The 16,565-nt window shown below is 41.9% G+C and overlaps 1 protein-coding gene and 1 long non-coding RNA gene across 14 annotated transcripts in view; both read right to left on the reverse strand.

Annotated features, from left to right (window-relative positions):
• The window catches only part of ADGRG6 (adhesion G protein-coupled receptor G6), a 133,273-nt gene extending 119,631 nt beyond the window's left edge, over positions 1-13,642 (reverse strand). For 2 of the 12 annotated variants that reach the window (XM_070603260.1, XM_070603267.1), the window contains exons 1-2: positions 13,332-13,642; positions 5,877-5,977 (exon numbers count right to left, since the gene is read on the reverse strand). In XM_070603260.1, coding sequence (XP_070459361.1) covers positions 5,877-5,977; positions 13,332-13,333 — 103 coding nt within the window. In that variant the 5' untranslated portion in view covers positions 13,334-13,642. Of the gene's footprint in view, positions 1-5,876; positions 5,978-12,943; positions 13,247-13,331 lie in introns of those variants that run through there. The other 10 variants (XM_070603257.1, XM_070603264.1, XM_070603268.1 and 7 more) reach the window with 8 other exon arrangements.
• A 292-nt stretch (positions 13,643-13,934) lies between these two features.
• On the reverse strand, positions 13,935-15,103 carry LOC139080826 (uncharacterized). 2 transcript variants are annotated; one of them, XR_011535644.1, is made up of 3 exons: positions 14,981-15,103; positions 14,802-14,876; positions 13,935-14,072 (listed from the first exon to the last, which is right to left on the reverse strand). It is a non-coding gene; the product is annotated as an uncharacterized lncRNA (long non-coding RNA). The 2 variants fall into 2 exon arrangements; XR_011535645.1 differs by having other exon boundaries at positions 14,957-15,092.
• Between the last annotated feature and the right edge of the window lie 1,462 nt (positions 15,104-16,565).

Below are 16,565 nucleotides of genomic sequence, written 5' to 3' on the forward strand. Positions count from 1 at the left end.
AACTCCATTGTCCTATGCCTACTCTTTGAGATCCTTAAGATAAGTCCACTATCACATCCAAATGACCACACTTCAAGTATCTAAAAACCGCTATCTTACGCTGACTGACTTCACTATTCTAAAGTATGCCATTTCTCTGATTTTCTCATTCAGCAGGATTTTTACTTTTTTAAAAAACAAACTGTTACACAAAAGCAACAATGTTGTGGCTGACACAAGGATGTGAGCCCACAGCTGAGGCCCACCCCCACAGAGGCTTCACATAACACAGCGTAGACAGAGACGCTCTGATACATTCCTTAGATTACTGGAGACTCAGCACCATACTGATCCCCCTGGTCTAGATACTGTTTACTAACTCTCTCTACAGGATGACTACCACGCCTGGAGATGAGTATGATCTGGCTAGTGAGGGGTAGGACTCTTGGCTGACATCCCTCTCTTCCTAATACTGTCTCAGTGGGGTCAGTTTCATTAGTGGCCCCTGACACTGCTTAGTCACTTGAAATGGCCACTGTCGTGACAAGATAAGTCAACTCTATTCCACAATTATGTAGTTGATTTTATGACCCCAATGTAGGATTCCAGGTTTACCTACATCATATTCAGATCCTCTCAAAGTTATATGAAGGAAATTATCCAGGAAGATGTCTCAAAGAAAGTTTTGTAAGCAACTTTCTAGGGTTTGTTTGTTCAAACTGGCTCTTCTCATCAAAGTGTACACTGGAAACAGCCCTTTAGCTGAAAGCCTCAGACAGTAATCTGGAGCCTTTGACCCTGACTGGAAAAAACCCAACAACATTTATCATTGTACTATTTTCTGTTAGTCACTCAATCGTTATTCTGGCTCTTTCTTCACGTGATAAGAATAGTTTGCACAACTACAGCCTTATTTTTGACCATTCAGATACATTTACTTAGTAATTTTAAGGACACACTAACACTAAAATGGCTAAAAAAAACTTGGCCGATTTATAAAAGGATTATTTTTTATGTATTTGAAAGCCTTTTGATCAACTATTAAAATATGTATAAAGTGGTATGTCTAACACTTAAATACAGATTGCAATGTAATTGATACTACAGAATAACTGCTCAATCTAAGATCATGACAAAAAATTAACACACAAACCAAAAAAAAAGGCACAAGATTCCCTTTGCCCAATCACCTGCCTTCCACAACTGTGCCTCACTCTGGGCTAGAAAGCACACAACTGAGGCCAGATTGTACTTGCAGAAACTTTTCCCCTTTCAGCGTTGACGCATCACAGACACCAGAATGACAGTGGATTCTGAAATAATTGCCATGTCATCGATTTTCAGAAGAGAAGGGAGGCTCCTCCCTCAGTGCTCACAACTGAGCTCTCGGTGTGGAAACAGGCTCCCGCGTGGTTGCTTAGGAATTCACTGGCTCTTGGCTGTTTGCTTTGCACTCCCCTTGAAGCCATAACCTGCTGTCTGCTTGAGATATCATCGTTCGTCTTCAGAGTCAGGAGGCATCGTGCCACATAAAAAGAGGTTCTTATCTGAAACACCTTTTAGAGATTCTTATCAAGGGAAGAAAGACCAGGAGTAATGGTTACATGACTAACAGAAAACTCTAACATTCATACACTTCGACAGCCTCTCCGGCCATGTTTTTAATGTGGCTTAAAAAAAAAAACCCCAAAGAATTTTATCAGGTTTTTCTGTTTTTCCAAATTACTAAAGTAATACATGCTCACTGTAACAAGGCAAATAATTCAGAGTTGTATAAAGTTCCATTGCCTTCCCGCTTCTCGCTCCAACCTATGACCCTGAGATGACCCTTTTTAAAGCCTGGTATGTGTCACTCCGTGTTTTATTAATATGTTTACACAGTCTTACACAAACATATTTCTACACATAACACATTCCAGTATTGTAATACAACCTATTACAAATCTGGGGTAATCTTATATTGTTCTACAATTCGCTTTTCAATTTAACATTATTACCATGAACATTTTTTTTTTTTTTTTTTTTTAAAGATTTTATTTTTTCCTTTTTCTCCCCAAAGCCCCCCGGTACATAGTTGTGTATTCTTCGTTGTGGGTTCCTCTAGTTGTGGCATGTGGGACGCTGCCTCAGCGTGGTCTGACGAGCAGTGCCATGTCCGCGCCCAGGATTCGAACCGACGAAACACTGGGCCACCTGCAGCGGAGCGCGCGAACTTAACCACTCGGCCACGGGGCCAGCCCCTACCATGAACATTTTTTGAAGCCAACATACACAGTTTGACCGCATTGTTTTGAACGACTGCACAGTATTTCACTCACGCTATGAATTTACAATAATCTGTCTAGCCATTCCCCTGGTGATGAACAATTAGAATCTTTACCAATTGTTTGCTGTTACAGTTAACATACTGGTACATATTTCTCTATATATTTACTACATTTTTTATTTCTATAGGATAGATGCCTATATGTGGGAATGACAGGTCAAAGAGAATACACACTGCCCAATTACTCTCCCCAAAGACAGAGCCAACAGTGTTGGTGCATGCCCCAACAACTTCGATAATACTTAACATTATCAATCTTTCTAAACATCATCAAGTTTTGTTGTTAGTGCCAGAGAGTTGATCCCAACTCCTAGTGACCCTGCATACAGCAGAGTGGAACCCTGCGAGGTCTTTTTGCACCATCTTCTCACCTTCTGAGGCTGTATCAGACAGGGTTCCACTGCTCTTCATAGGGTTTTCATGGCCAATTTTTTTATAAGTAGGTAGCCAGGTCCTTCTTTCTAGTCTGTCTTAGTCTAGAAGCTCCAGGGAAATCTGGCCACTTTGGGTGACCCTGCTGGTATTTGCTATACTGGTGACATAGCTTTCAGCATCACAGCAACATGCAGCTGCCAAAGTATGACAATGGATAGACAGACAGGTGGTGTGCGTCCTGACCAGGAAATGAAACCCTGTGCGGCGGTGACAGCACAGAATCTTAACCACTAGACCACGAGGTTGGCTATTGTCAAGCCAGTGGGTAAAAAACAATCACATTCTGTAATCTGCACTTCTGTGGGACCAGTTTAAATATTTGGCTGTTATTTTATTGTGGTTCTTATTAAAAATTATATTCATCACTTGTCAAGAAACAATGAGCTCTTTTTGTACATTACCTTTTAAAATCTTGAAGGGCACAAACCTTATACACTATTTGCTTTGTAAATGCTCCATGAAACTACAAAAATGTTAACTCACTTACTGGGAGACTTACTGCAATTCCATTACATGAATTAAACTATGGATGTTATCCAAATTAAACTATAAGATTCTAATTTTTAATCATCTGAACTAAGTGCCAATCTTAACAATCAAAAGAGGTTTTGCCAACCCTCCCACCTAGCTATCCAGTTAAATGAACAAAACATTAACAATCAAGAGAGCAACCACAATGTACAGATTATAACTCTTTAAGTAAGATGATCGCGATGATGGAGTTCCTTTGAATGGGGGTATAGGAAGGCTTATTTGGATCTGAGTGTCGAAAAAGAACCAGCCATGTGTAGATTGGGAAGAAGAGAGTACTAGAAGGTATGGTCAAAAAATAGCAAGGCCAATGAGTCTAGAAAATTGTAAGGGCAGAGAAAATAGCATGGTAGTGGGGTGGCTGGCACGGACTGAGAGGGCAGCAGATTTGGGATAGGAGGTAGGAATCAAGAGTCTTGTCTACACAGGTGAAGTTTGACATCTATTATATATCCAAGTACACATGAGGATACACAGCCCAAGTGGTGACTCCAGGGTCCAGGAAGGAGCCAGGGCTGAGGATAACGGATTTAAGAGACACCGGCAGCAAGATGCCAATTAAAGCCATGGACTCCATAAGGTCACCTCGGGGTCATCCAGAGAAGTGAAAGAGTGTATATAGAGAGACATCACATCACAGGTAAGTACTAAATGGTCTTCAAAAATATAGTGGTATTACACCATGATTTAAAGACAGGACTTGAAAACTTAGATATATCTTAAGTTTTAATATGCATTATTTTAAGGAACTCTACCCTGAGTTACCTTATAGGGCAAAAACTTCACATGGACATGCCAGTAACAATCCCTATAGTATTTCTGTGAGTTCAGACACTCATGAGTGAGGTGGTGGCATTTTAGGTGAGTCATGGTTACAGATCTATAGATACAAAATGTTCTGGCTGTATGAGTAAGCAGATAAGCATCTGTCCCAAAGCCTTACATGATACCGGGCAAGTGTTGGGGAGTGAAAGAATTTTTTTTCAAAGATTTCTTGTGTCAGATGGTAACTTCAAAACAACTGCAAGTTCTCTGATTCCCACACCCTTGAGAACACGGGCCTCCTTAAATTTTGCACCCTAGGAGTTTCTCTTGCCTCGCTCTAGTCCCTGGCCAGTTGACTCCTTTTAATTGGTCTAAAAACATGTGTTTCATTTCATTTACTCAAGTGATTAAAATAATGAATGTCCATATATCAATTAAAATGTTGACATCTAAAATTAAAAGTCCCAATTTAAGGTCTGGAGAAGCCTTGAAAATTTACAAAGACCATGGCCTAACAAAAATGAAAGCAAATAGACCTCAACTAATTTCAATCTCCTAACTTATTTTACATTGCGTAATTGGTTCTTGAAGGATCACTTTCGAAAGTTAAGAAATAGTTCAACACTGTACATCATAAAGATACAGTGTAGATTTAATTTTCAGATCTCCTTACAAGTCTGTTTCCTCTTTCTGGCAATGAAAGTAACAGAAAGAGAGACTTTATAATGAAATTGAAACAAAGACACAAAAAATTCACTCAAAGATCAGTTTTGTTTTGAAGTCATTAAAACAAGTGCCAGGGATTTTCCAAAGTAGCTGAAACTCTTAAAATATTTGACGGCTTGGAAAAAAGTATTTATATATTAAATACAAGTTGAATTTCTTGATCCATGAATAAACAATTTTAGCAATCTATTTCCACGATTTGTTAAATGTATTATTTATAATAACTTACAGGTATATTATAAATATGGAACGTACAAAATCAAATAAATCCCAAGTAATAATACATAAGACTTCATGAGTAATGATTTTATTCTAAAGGAAAATATAATAAACTGAAAACAGCAGTAAAAAAAAGTAAAACAAAATAGACAAGAGCAATTCAGTTTGCTCAGTAACAAAACCAGATAATGAAGAAACAGTTTACTTCTAAACATCATTCACATTTCTCGGGTTCTCACTGGCTTATTCATTTAATTAGCTGTTTATAGAAAATTTAGCTTTCAACAATGGCTAAAGGAATCTTGTTTCAAAGTTTAGGGAAAAAAATTGTAATTACAAAAATTAGATATTTTAACTCCCCAAATACTACAATTAAAATTAATTTTTCAAATCAAGTCAACTAAATAAGCTTAATGGTCTAAACACATTTCAAATTCTTCTCTCATACTGCAACGTAGTAATAAAATCAAATAAAAACAGTAAAGCTTAAACTTTACTTTCCATAAATAACTATTTGAAAACTTTAAAAGGAGAGAGAACTACGTACTATATATTTATCCAATAGTAGAAGAAACAGCTAGCACTTTTTTAATGTCAGGTATGCAGCTATCTCATCATTCAATATGGGCTAGATAAATAAATAAAACTAAAAGAAATGCAACAAAGATTAAAGAAATAAAATCATTAGAAGATAAAACAATGATCAAAGGAACAGTTTTCACACAGAATTCAAGAGGAATGAGAGGCCATGAACAGAAAAAGCCTGAAAGGACAGAAAGAGAAAGAAATGACGACAAATGAAGTCAGGGCACCCTAAGTCAGTAACACGCTCAGCCTCAAGGCAAGGGAATCATTATCAAAATTTGGGATTCAAAAAAGAAAGAGTCTTACTCACCTGAGTGAGGAACACAGACGATATATAAAGCAAAGAAGAACAAAAGAGAACTTCGCTTCCATTTCCAGTGACAGCTCCACATTCGGCCTGAGGGTAGCATCCTGCAGGGGAAGAGAGCACCCATGAGGACACTGACTCTCAGTGAGGCATCAGGACAACACGGGCATCGGTTCCCAGCAAGGACTGAAAAATAGGAACCTTCCTCAGTCGGCTTCCGAATACAGAAGGCATCTTAAAGACGATAAACTATCTCCTTTAAGCTAAGTAGGCAAAAGAAAACATCCATTTATTTTATTTGCCACCTGGTGGCACCTTCCTTATCAGAGACTATATAATAGGTGACCTCTGCCCGAAGATGGGGAAATATTCAGATAATTCAAGAAAAAAAATAACTTATTAAAAACTAAAGCAATTTCAGCTTCAGCCTTCAGCATCACCAGTCACATGCACACCTGGGTAGCAAGAGGATGTTTCTATCCACCTCCTCTATAGTCTCCCAGAACTTTAGACCTTAAGGAAATGTCTTCATTTGATAGCATCTGCTGCTTTATAAATGGAATTATTGAAACTAAATTGCCCAAATTCTCTTCTTTTCTTGAAAATGAGCACTGAGTCATTAACATCTGAAAAGAATAACTTCTTTATATACAGCAATGGCCATCAACGTTTTCAAATGGCTAGTAAACACTAAGTATTGTAGAAACTAGTAAATGACATTAGATGGACGGGCGGTACCTTGAAAGCTCTCAAATAATTCTCGGTACAATTCATCTTTAAACTCAAAATTATACTTAATAATGATTTAGACAGGAACATCCACGCTATCTTGCCTTAGAACAGTGGTATGACACCTTTCATTGACTCAGCCCCATCAAAAGAGGCAAACCAGTGAAGGGGGCAGCAAGAATAAAAGTCAGTCACCAAAAGGGACCAGAAACGGACTGGTGAGCAGGAGAGTCATGAGGCAAGAAGACTGTTGAGTAGCAGTAAGAAATCTCCAGATCTTAAAATCCCCAAAGGGAGTCACCTCGGCCATAAGCGGTAATCGAGAGTCACTTTATTTCTTAAAAGAAGGACAACTAATAAGATGCTTTCCAGTCATAGTAAGATCTTCTTTACCTGAAGCTTGCTTATCTGGAGTCAAACGTGTAATACTGAACAAAAAACCAGAAAAGTAGGAAGAGAAATCCCAAATAGCAAAAATAGGCATCGAATGATTCCTGCACTTGCCTCAAGCGCATTTTCAACCTTTTGCTGCTAGAGTCTTCCACTGTTCGAGATCAGCTAAGCAGCAGAGACCAAACTCTAGAGTCAGCCAGACCAGGGTTTGCTACTTACCAACTATGCAACCCTTGGGAAATTTACTTGACCACCTGTGCCTCCTGTTCTCATCTGTAAAACAGGAACAGCAATAGTACCTGGTCCACAGAGTTGCTGGATGGATTAAATCAGATCATGTCTGTTAAGAACAGGGCCTGACGCTCGGCAAGCACTTGACAAACAGTAAGGCAACACCAATCAACTGACTTTGTGGCTACTTCTGGGGTCACCTGGGAACAGAAAGGAAATGGATGATGTGTTCATGCCTGCCACGAATACAGAAGCTTGGATTGCCTGCTATTCGGGCCACGTTTTTATATTCACCAAACTAGAAGTTCCAGCATCGTGCAGCTCCTCACGGCAATTCTAAACTAGAACAAGGCTAAGGGGGCCAGCCCAGTGGCGTAGCGGTTAAGTTTGCACGTTCTGGTTCGGCGGCCTGGAGTTCGCCGGCCCAGATCCTGGGTGTGGACCTACGCACCACTTGTCAAGCCGTTCTGTGGCAGGCGGCCCACATGTAAAGCAGAGGATGGGCACAGAAGGTATGTTTTCAAATTTATCTGCCCAAAATATTTGCAATTAAGAGCAGTGTTACTGCGCATGAGAAGCTGTGACAGTAAGTCACGATAATAATGACATAGTATCATTATAATATAGTATAATACAGTAATAACGGATACAAACTCTGGAACAGCACAGAGTTGCATGCCAGGGCCTCTATTTACTGTGTGGTTTTGGGGGCAACTGCTTAAACTGTGAGCCTTTTCCTCTTCTGCAAATAGGATATTATCCACCCATTATTTTTGCACCCATCAATTATTTCCCATTGATGCTGGATGAATGAGGCGTTCCCCATTCACGCTGGGGATGAAAGAGTATGCCTCGAAGACAAAAGCACAATTACACAGTCAAAGAAGTTTAGGGCTGAGAAGGACAAAGACGAAGTCTAACCTCCACATTTCACAGAGGAGAAAACTGAGGCCCAGAGAAATAAGGGGGCAGACCAATCACGCTCGGCTACCAGCCTTACGGATATTAACAGAAGAGAGTATCAGCCCAAGAGAACTCCCAGCTTCGAGATCTTCATGGCACATGACAATCCTCCTTTATCAATGTGTGAATAGTGGACCCTATTAAGGTCACACGCTCTCCAATCGATACCCAGGGAATCACGGTCATTAGCTTGGCAACACTCATGCTGTTTATTTTCAGTGCTCACACAACTTTCTTCTGTTATAAAAGGTTCCGACACTTATGGGTTCCATATCCAGTCCCGAAGCTGTTTTACAAAGGCAGCCTGCAATGCCACCAGATGATAGCACAAAGGACTACCAAGCGCTTGACGCCTGCCAGCCTCAGGGCACCATCAATACACACAGAAAAGAACCCAGGACAGGGCAAGTGCCTGTAACCAAACACAAACCATAAGACACGCCAGCTTTCATCCCTTCACTGTTTACCAAAGAACAGAAACAAACAAATTAAGAATAGAACAGAGGAAGGAAAGCACAGTCTGTCTTCTCAGGGGATCACTTAGCAAAGACACATCCCTGAGATGTAAACAACTTTCTCACAGGAATGGAAAATCCAAAATAGGGTTACTAAGGTTCTGAATGGGAACTATGGAAAACATAGTACAATCTGTCACTAGGGTTGTGGCCTCAAAGTTCTAGAGGAGAGAGCAAGAATATTTTTAAGTAAAAGAGAGTCATAGACTTATATAACCAGAAAAGAAGCTAAAAATTACACAATAGGACATCATTTCACAGGTGGAAAAAACTATGATGCTAAACTCCTTGCTCAAGATCGCATAATCGATGGTGGCAAAGACAAAAGACCCCCTGTGTCACCAGGCTTCCAAGTCACCGGTCCTTTTTGAAAACCAAGCTACCTCTATTACAAATTCTCTCTCCTTTTCAATCTGCATAAACTAAAATTTACAATATGCTCGAGTCCTGTCTCAGGAAACTTTAGAACAATCCTTTTATAGAAATTGTTTTAAATGTGGGTATGACCTCTTGTAGACGTGACTTAACCCAAATGCATCACTGAAATAATTTACAAAACCAACCATCTTCCGTCTCTTTACTCCCACTGGCGATGCTAAAAGTCACAATTTAAAGAGAAATTAGTGAATAAATTTTGAAATTAGTGGAGAAACTGATATGGTACTAATTCCATTAACGGTCAGAATTAGCTTTGTTCTTCACATCCCAACTGTATTTCTATGGTAAATCGCTTCATAAAGGGGTCTGAGGAGTGACACAGAGAACACCTGAATTCTTCCAGAGTGAAAAGAACGGTAATCTAGTTTGTTCAAGTCTGCTGCTTATAATTGTATTTCTTCTTTTGGCTAAAGACCATGTTCCTGAACCTATGCAATGAATAAAAAAAGAAAGCGCTATTCTATTTCTCAAGTTAGCTCTTTTATTCATTGGATTCACCCCCGCTTCAAAAAGGCAGAAAGGTTTATTCTTCAAATCTGCACAAATCTGGACCCTCAGTTGAGCTGTAACATGCATAACTGGCTTGGACCATAAGTGAAATTAAAAGGCAACCTTGAGAAACACACAGACACACAAAGTACATGAAAACTGGGGAAATCTGAAAAAGAGAGGTAAATTGTATCAAGATCCTGATTGTGATATTGTACTACAGTTTTGCAAAATGTTACCACTGGGAGACACTGAGTAAAGGGTATGCGGGTGGGATCTCTCTGTATTACTTCTTACAACTGCATGTGACTCTACAAATATCTCAATAAAAATTTCAATTAGAAAGTAAACCTTGAAGCCCTGATGTATGTTACTTACTCTCAGATGGTTCAGGGAAAAAATTACGTGTGTGTGTGTGTATGTGTACAGAGAGTGCGGGCGGAGGGAAGAAGAGAGGAAAGAAAACAAATGGGGTTAATATTTACATTAAATGATTTTGCATAAAGAGTGTACAAGTATTCTTTGTATTATTCTTGCAACTTTTCTGTAGGTTTAAAACTATTTCTAAATAAAGTTAAATACACACAAACACATTTACTGAAGTGTGTCAATGTTTATCTCATGACACTCTCATCACTACAGTTGTGTGTCACTTAAAGAAAGGTTATGTTCTGAAAAATGCGTGCTTAAGCGATTTTGTCATTGTGTTAACATCACAGAGCATACTTACACAAACCTAGATAGCACAACCTACCACACACATAGGCTATATGGTACTAATCTTAAGGGACCACCATCGTATATGCGATCCATCGTTGACCAAAATGTTGTTATGTAGCACATGACTATGTTGATTATTATTGCTTTAATCATTGCCAGCTTGATAAAAGTGGCATCTCATTTGGATTTCCTTTATTTGTATTGGCATGTTCAAGTCATTTGTATAGTTTTCTATTACAATGTAAATATTTTTCTTACTGATTTGTGATTTTTTTAATCAATTCTATACTAAATATGTTAAGCCTTTGTTACACTTGCTATAAACGTTTTAAATACAGTAATCTTGAAATCTTCCTTAAGGCATTCCAGATAATTCCATCCTGAGTAATGCTTACAAAGGAAACCAAGATGATACTCAGGTAGCCGCACTCACATTTTATTGGCATTTTTTGTTACTAGTGAAATGTCTTTTAAACGTTATCAGCCCAGTCACTCAGTGTGCATCTTAATGTCATCCAGTGTAGACGATGTAATAATGTCATCCAATTAGAAATGCAAATGGAAAGACACGGTTTTTGCCCAAGCATGCCACACACATTGAACAAAGTCTTCTTCTATTTAGTCTAAAGTCTAAATAATCCCCAGAAACTTTTAATCATCCCATCGGAAATGTAAACTCTGTAAGATATGGGCAGTTAGAAAAACAGTCAGGTTTAAGGAAGCAGTTGTCAGTTGATTTTTAATATACAAACTGACTCTCTTTCAAATCATTATTTCCAGAAATCAGAGGGATGTGTCCAGTTATGCAGTAAAACTACAAGCTTCTAATATTTCCCATAAGCCAAGAGACAATAGCCTCATTCACCATTCACACTGGAAAAGCACAATGTCATGTAATTTATATAAGCCATAAACGGAACAGTGGCTTCATGCAGCTTGAGACCAATTAATGCAAGTCTTGCTAAATCTATTAAATTTCTTAGGGTATGAAAAATACACAGTCACTACAACTCCAAAATGTATTTACAAAGTCCGGAATTTCAAAACTTGAGTGTAACAACATATAAATACTCTTTCTCCACATAGTAGGCAGACAATATACTTAAGTAGAGTGTGTACTTGAATCTATTAAAATTTAAAAGATAATATAGTTTACATTCCTCATTTTAACACTTTTAAATAAGATAGTAGGAATATTTACCTTGGAAAGATTGGTATAACTTCAATATATTCTAAGATACTTAATATCTAAAAAGAGTGTCAGATCATCTTAAACCATTCCATATGAATTATACATAGCAAAATGGAAAAAAATAGTTATAATCTAGCAAGAAATGGAAAAAATTTCAGTCAAAATAGCTCAATAAAGAAACTCAAATCAGGGTACTAAACTATATTTCATGTGATTAAATATTCTTGCTTTTACCCTATAATGACATAAGATTTTTAAATCATGCGGAATTCAAATGGAGTATATAACTTAATTTCATAATTAGGAAATTTTTACATTACCTGTTGATCGGTTTCACATCTTTTATTTTAAAAACTGGTATCCATATTTTTTGCATATGTGTAACATGCTTTTTTCCCCCCACAAGATCTACCTAGGAAAGCTGAAAGGAAGCTAGACAAACATCTGCTGTTAAAAAGCCTACTATATTTTCAGGAAAAACTGAAGTTTTAAAACAAACCCACATTCATTCAAGTGTGTCCCCTGTGAGCACAAGTCTTATATGAGACTGCTGGCTGCGTCCCAAAATAAATTCTTTCAGGTTATACCTTGCGGATTCCACTGGCATAAATAAAACCTTAAAATTCACAGGTGTGGAATTACTTCACATACAGTTTCAATAAAAATAAGTGGGTCCTTTCTAATTATACTGCTCACCACCAGGAACAGAGCCGCAGGCCGCGAGGCTTGTGGGTACTACTCTTTTTCCTGTTTTAAAAATGTGTGCTGGGTGGGGAGGGGGCGGGCAGGGCAGGGAAGGGCAAGACCAGCCCGAGGGGCATGTCTTTTCCCAGGTAGTAAACTGAAAGACGAAAGTGAAGTGGAAATACTCAAATAAGGTTCCAGTAGGTGGGGGAGGGAGGGTAAATCTCAATTTCTAGAAACTCTTGTGTATTAGTGGAAGGGAGCAGACTATCAGGCTACCTGCCCAAGTTTAAATAACAGAGGGAAAATTACATACAAGAAAAAGGGAACTTCTGAGTTAGCCACAAAAATAAGTTTGGCCCTTTCGAGAACCACCTTTCTTCCACTGTGGAAGGCCAGGCGGTGCTCGCTGGCCCCTTCTCAGGGTGGCTCTGAGGGACCTCACCACGCAGATGACAATTCCACAGAAGCAAAACCTATTAGGTCTCTCTGACCACTCATCGCCCTATACCTCCCCGCTTCTCCTTCTCCAGAAGTCACCTCACGGATCCTATCGCGTAAATGACACACTCCTTAATTACAGTGTACAAAGTAGAACCAAGAACCTTTTCAAAAGCGCGCTTTTCCTTTTTAGCCACTCAAACCACCCAAAGATCCAAGAATAACTTCTACAGTCGAGGGTGACAATGTGTAAAGTCAACATTTTGTCAGCGTACCAGTACCTTCCAAGCCCCCCGTGCTGGTCCAGGAGAGCGCTTTCTTGGCAGGGCGAGGCCCCTGGACGGAGGAGCCTTGCCTGTTACTCCTTGTTTAATTTGAATCGAAAACACGTTTTCCCCATTCTTGAAGTTCTGCCCTCCTTCTTCGGCTTTCCGCCGCCCAAATGTGAGGGCTACCTCTCGCTGGAAAGAAAGTCAGCCGCGCACACATGTCACAGCTCCGAGTGGCAATGCCAGCTCACCCCTCAGCGCCTCGGGGGGCAAGCTGAAGACAAACCGGTTTATTGGGTCCATGCAGCTGAGGGCCTGACAAAAGCCTCCCGTTGGGGGTGGGGAGGGACAGGTGGAGGTGTGAAGGAATTCCGAGCTCGGCGGGGAGACTTACATGCTGGCATTACTGCGCAGGGGTCCTCTGGGGCCGCGCGATCATCTCCACGTCCTCGGGCTCTGCGGCTCCCCTGGGAGCCCGGCGCGCCGCGGGCGGACCTGCCCTCACGCTCTTTCTGGATTGTTCATCAGCGCTCGGGGCCGCTCCGCCCGCGCGGGGCGGCGCAAGGTGGGGGGCCGCGCCGGGGCTCCCGCGCCGACCGCGGCCGCAGGTCCCTCCTGCCGAAGTTTCAGGAAAGTGCGGGCGGGCCGCGGGGCTGCGTCCGCGCTGGCGCCCTGGCGGGCGGGCGGGCCGCTCCGGGGCCGCTTGGGGGCCCTCGGCGGGCGGCGGCCGCACGTGGTCCCCGGGCCGTCCCCCCACCCCACCCCCGGGCGCCGGCCCTCCGCCCGCCCTTCCGCCGCCAGGAGGCCCGCGCGGGGCTCAGGTGCGGCGGCCCCACCCGCGACCGCGGGCCGGGCTCGCTCGGCTCCCAGGCGGGCGGGGACGGGCAGCCCCGGGGTCGCCCCGAGTCCGGGAGACCCTCCCTCCGCGCAGGGAATTTGCAGCTCGCAGCGCAGGCGGCAGGCGAGCATCCCCTCCCCGCCCGCCCGCCCGCCGGGACGCCGCTGCCCAGCCCGGCCGAGTCCGCGCGCGGGGCCCTCGGCCACATGCCTGGCTTCTGTCTTCTCCTTCCTTTCCTCTCATCTCTCTGTCTCTCTCTCTCTCCTCTTCCTTCTTTTGTTCTTTCTTTTTTCCCCCCTAATAATCAGAGTGAAGGGAGAGCCCGTCTGTCTTTAGATCACATTCAGCCACCCGGTACCATCAGCACATCTCCTGGGCTCTGCAGGGATCGGGGGGAGACAGTCCCCCAAGAAGCCCGGGTCCAAACAAGGATGAAGGCTAGACTTAAGAGGAACTGAACAGGTGCAGGTTGCAGTACACCTATGCCCACCTCCGCGCCCACCACAAAGATACACCCGCTCCCCTTCTCCCACTGATCGTGGACGCCCCTAGTTCCACAACTAGAGATTCGTCCTTTTGGCTCAGAATTTTGTCTTCTGTATAAATGCATCTAAATACCCCAGGGAGTGGTGACACTTTAAACCTCTGCCATTGCCCTTAGTTTGAGTCATTCAAATCTTTTCTGGAAAGAAGCTAGGGTGGCCGGGATTGGGGGGTGGGGGTGTCTCAAGATGTGAGGTGGAAACACCCTCAGGGGTCTGAGAGTGGGTACAGAGGGATTCAGGAAAGCAAAACTTGGCAGGATAGTGACAGACTGCCTGCTCCACAATTTGGCCTGGGACCCTCCTGCCTGAAATCCAGTCTGCTGCTTTACTGGGACTCAGGGACAGGGCTAGACAAGTCACACCTTAAAAAAAAAAATTTGTATCACAAACAAATGAAGGGGTATTAACAGGGGCTGGGAAGATGTTCTCATAACATTTTATTCAGCAGGATTGATTTACAAATGCAAATCCAGTTACTCACGGAGGAAAGTCAGCTACCTGGCTTCCAGTGCTCCTATAAGGCAGCTGCCTGGCAAGGGGATCTGGACACGCCTCCCTGGAGATGAGAACAGAGAAAAGAAGTTCCCTTCCTCTTCTGTACTGCCAGAGTTAATCCACAAAATGCTAGAGGCAGACCTCAGATGCCAGAAGTGTACACACATGCAGAGCCAGAGGAGTCCAGCTTGAACTGTGAACATGTACACACATGCACGCATGCACAGCCACACACAGAAGGGCCAAAAAATTATATAACATTGATTGGCTACTGATAGAGAGCTGTTGGGGTGGGAAAAAAGCAGTAGAGCCGGATTTAAGCACAGACAACCACAGACAGAAAGGAAGCTGGCCCGCTGCCACCAAATCCAGATGCCTGAAATGCCAGGGTGTGTTCCTGTGACTTTTATCACTGTTTATTTTGATGAATAAGTGGTATGATTAATAGAGACATTGAATTGTAGCACTTAAGGAAAAAAGTCCCTCTATCTGACCCTCTGGTATTACAGATAGGGAAATGCGACCCTGCGATGGGAGGTCTGCACAGACTAGCTGGAAGCACCCAAGTCTTGCAATTCAACTCAGTACCCATTGCCCCAGACTGTCCTAAGGAAACTTAAGTTCCACAATTAATTTTTTTTAAGCAACCACATTTGTTATTTCACAATTTTCAGGTTTAGGAAACTGAGTGCAACTTAGCTCATTGTCTCGCACAAGACTGCAGTGAAGGGGTTGGCTAAGGCTGTGGTCTTATCTGAAGGCTTGACTGGGGAGTGATATGCTTGCAAGCTGGTACTTGTACTTTTTCCACTCATCGCATTTTAGAGCTAGAAGAAACCAGGAAACATAAGGGCAAAGAAATAGAAATAACTGGATTAGTCAGTGTTCTCTCGAGAAACAAAATCAACAGGATGCAAACATGTACACAAAGTTAAGAAACTGGCCCACATGATTGTGGAGGTGTGAGTCCAAAGTCTGCAGAGGAGGCCAGCAGGCTGGAGGCTCAGGGAACAATTGCAGTCTGAGTCCAAAGGCAGTCTGCTGGTGGAATTCCCTCTTGTCTGGGAGGGGTCAGTCTTTGTTTAGTAAGCCCTTCAACTGAGTGACTGAGGACCACCCACCTTATGGAGGGTAATATGCTTTACTCAAAGTCCAGATTTAAATGTTAATCTCATCAGAAAAACACCTTCAGAGAAACTTCCAGAATGATGTTTGACCAAATATCTGGACACCTTGGCCCAGCCAAGTGGACGCTTAAAATTAACCATCACGGTAACTAGAACAAATGTCCATATATATAGAAGACAGGAGTAGTATATTCACATGTGCTATTATATGTTAAATGTTCATATTTATGTATCAGTATTTCCATACAATACCTGAATCATAGCTAAAATATTTCAAGAGGCCAGTGTCTGTCATTGCTCAGTACATTAGTAAAACCTGTATATTTTGATACTTGTCCTCAGACTAAGGATTTCCTTTTTTTTTCCTTGGAAAGAGCATGTTAGGGAAATGGGGTGTGTAGAGGAAAGTACATGGTCTTTTAACGTAACAACCTGGGTTCAGAACTTCTTCCTGTAATTTCCCGGCACTATGAACTCTGGCAGTTACTATGTAAACTATGGAAGCCCGATGTGTAATAATACTTATAATGTTTAACTCATAGGGTCATCAGGCAGATTCGATGAGCTAATCGTGCAGAGCACCCAGCGTGTTTCCTGGAATTTGATAATGTTGGTCGCCTCTG

Source organism: Equus przewalskii, chromosome 32 (genome assembly GCF_037783145.1).
Source record: "Equus przewalskii isolate Varuska chromosome 32, EquPr2, whole genome shotgun sequence".
Classification (NCBI taxonomy): domain Eukaryota; kingdom Metazoa; phylum Chordata; class Mammalia; order Perissodactyla; family Equidae; genus Equus; species Equus przewalskii.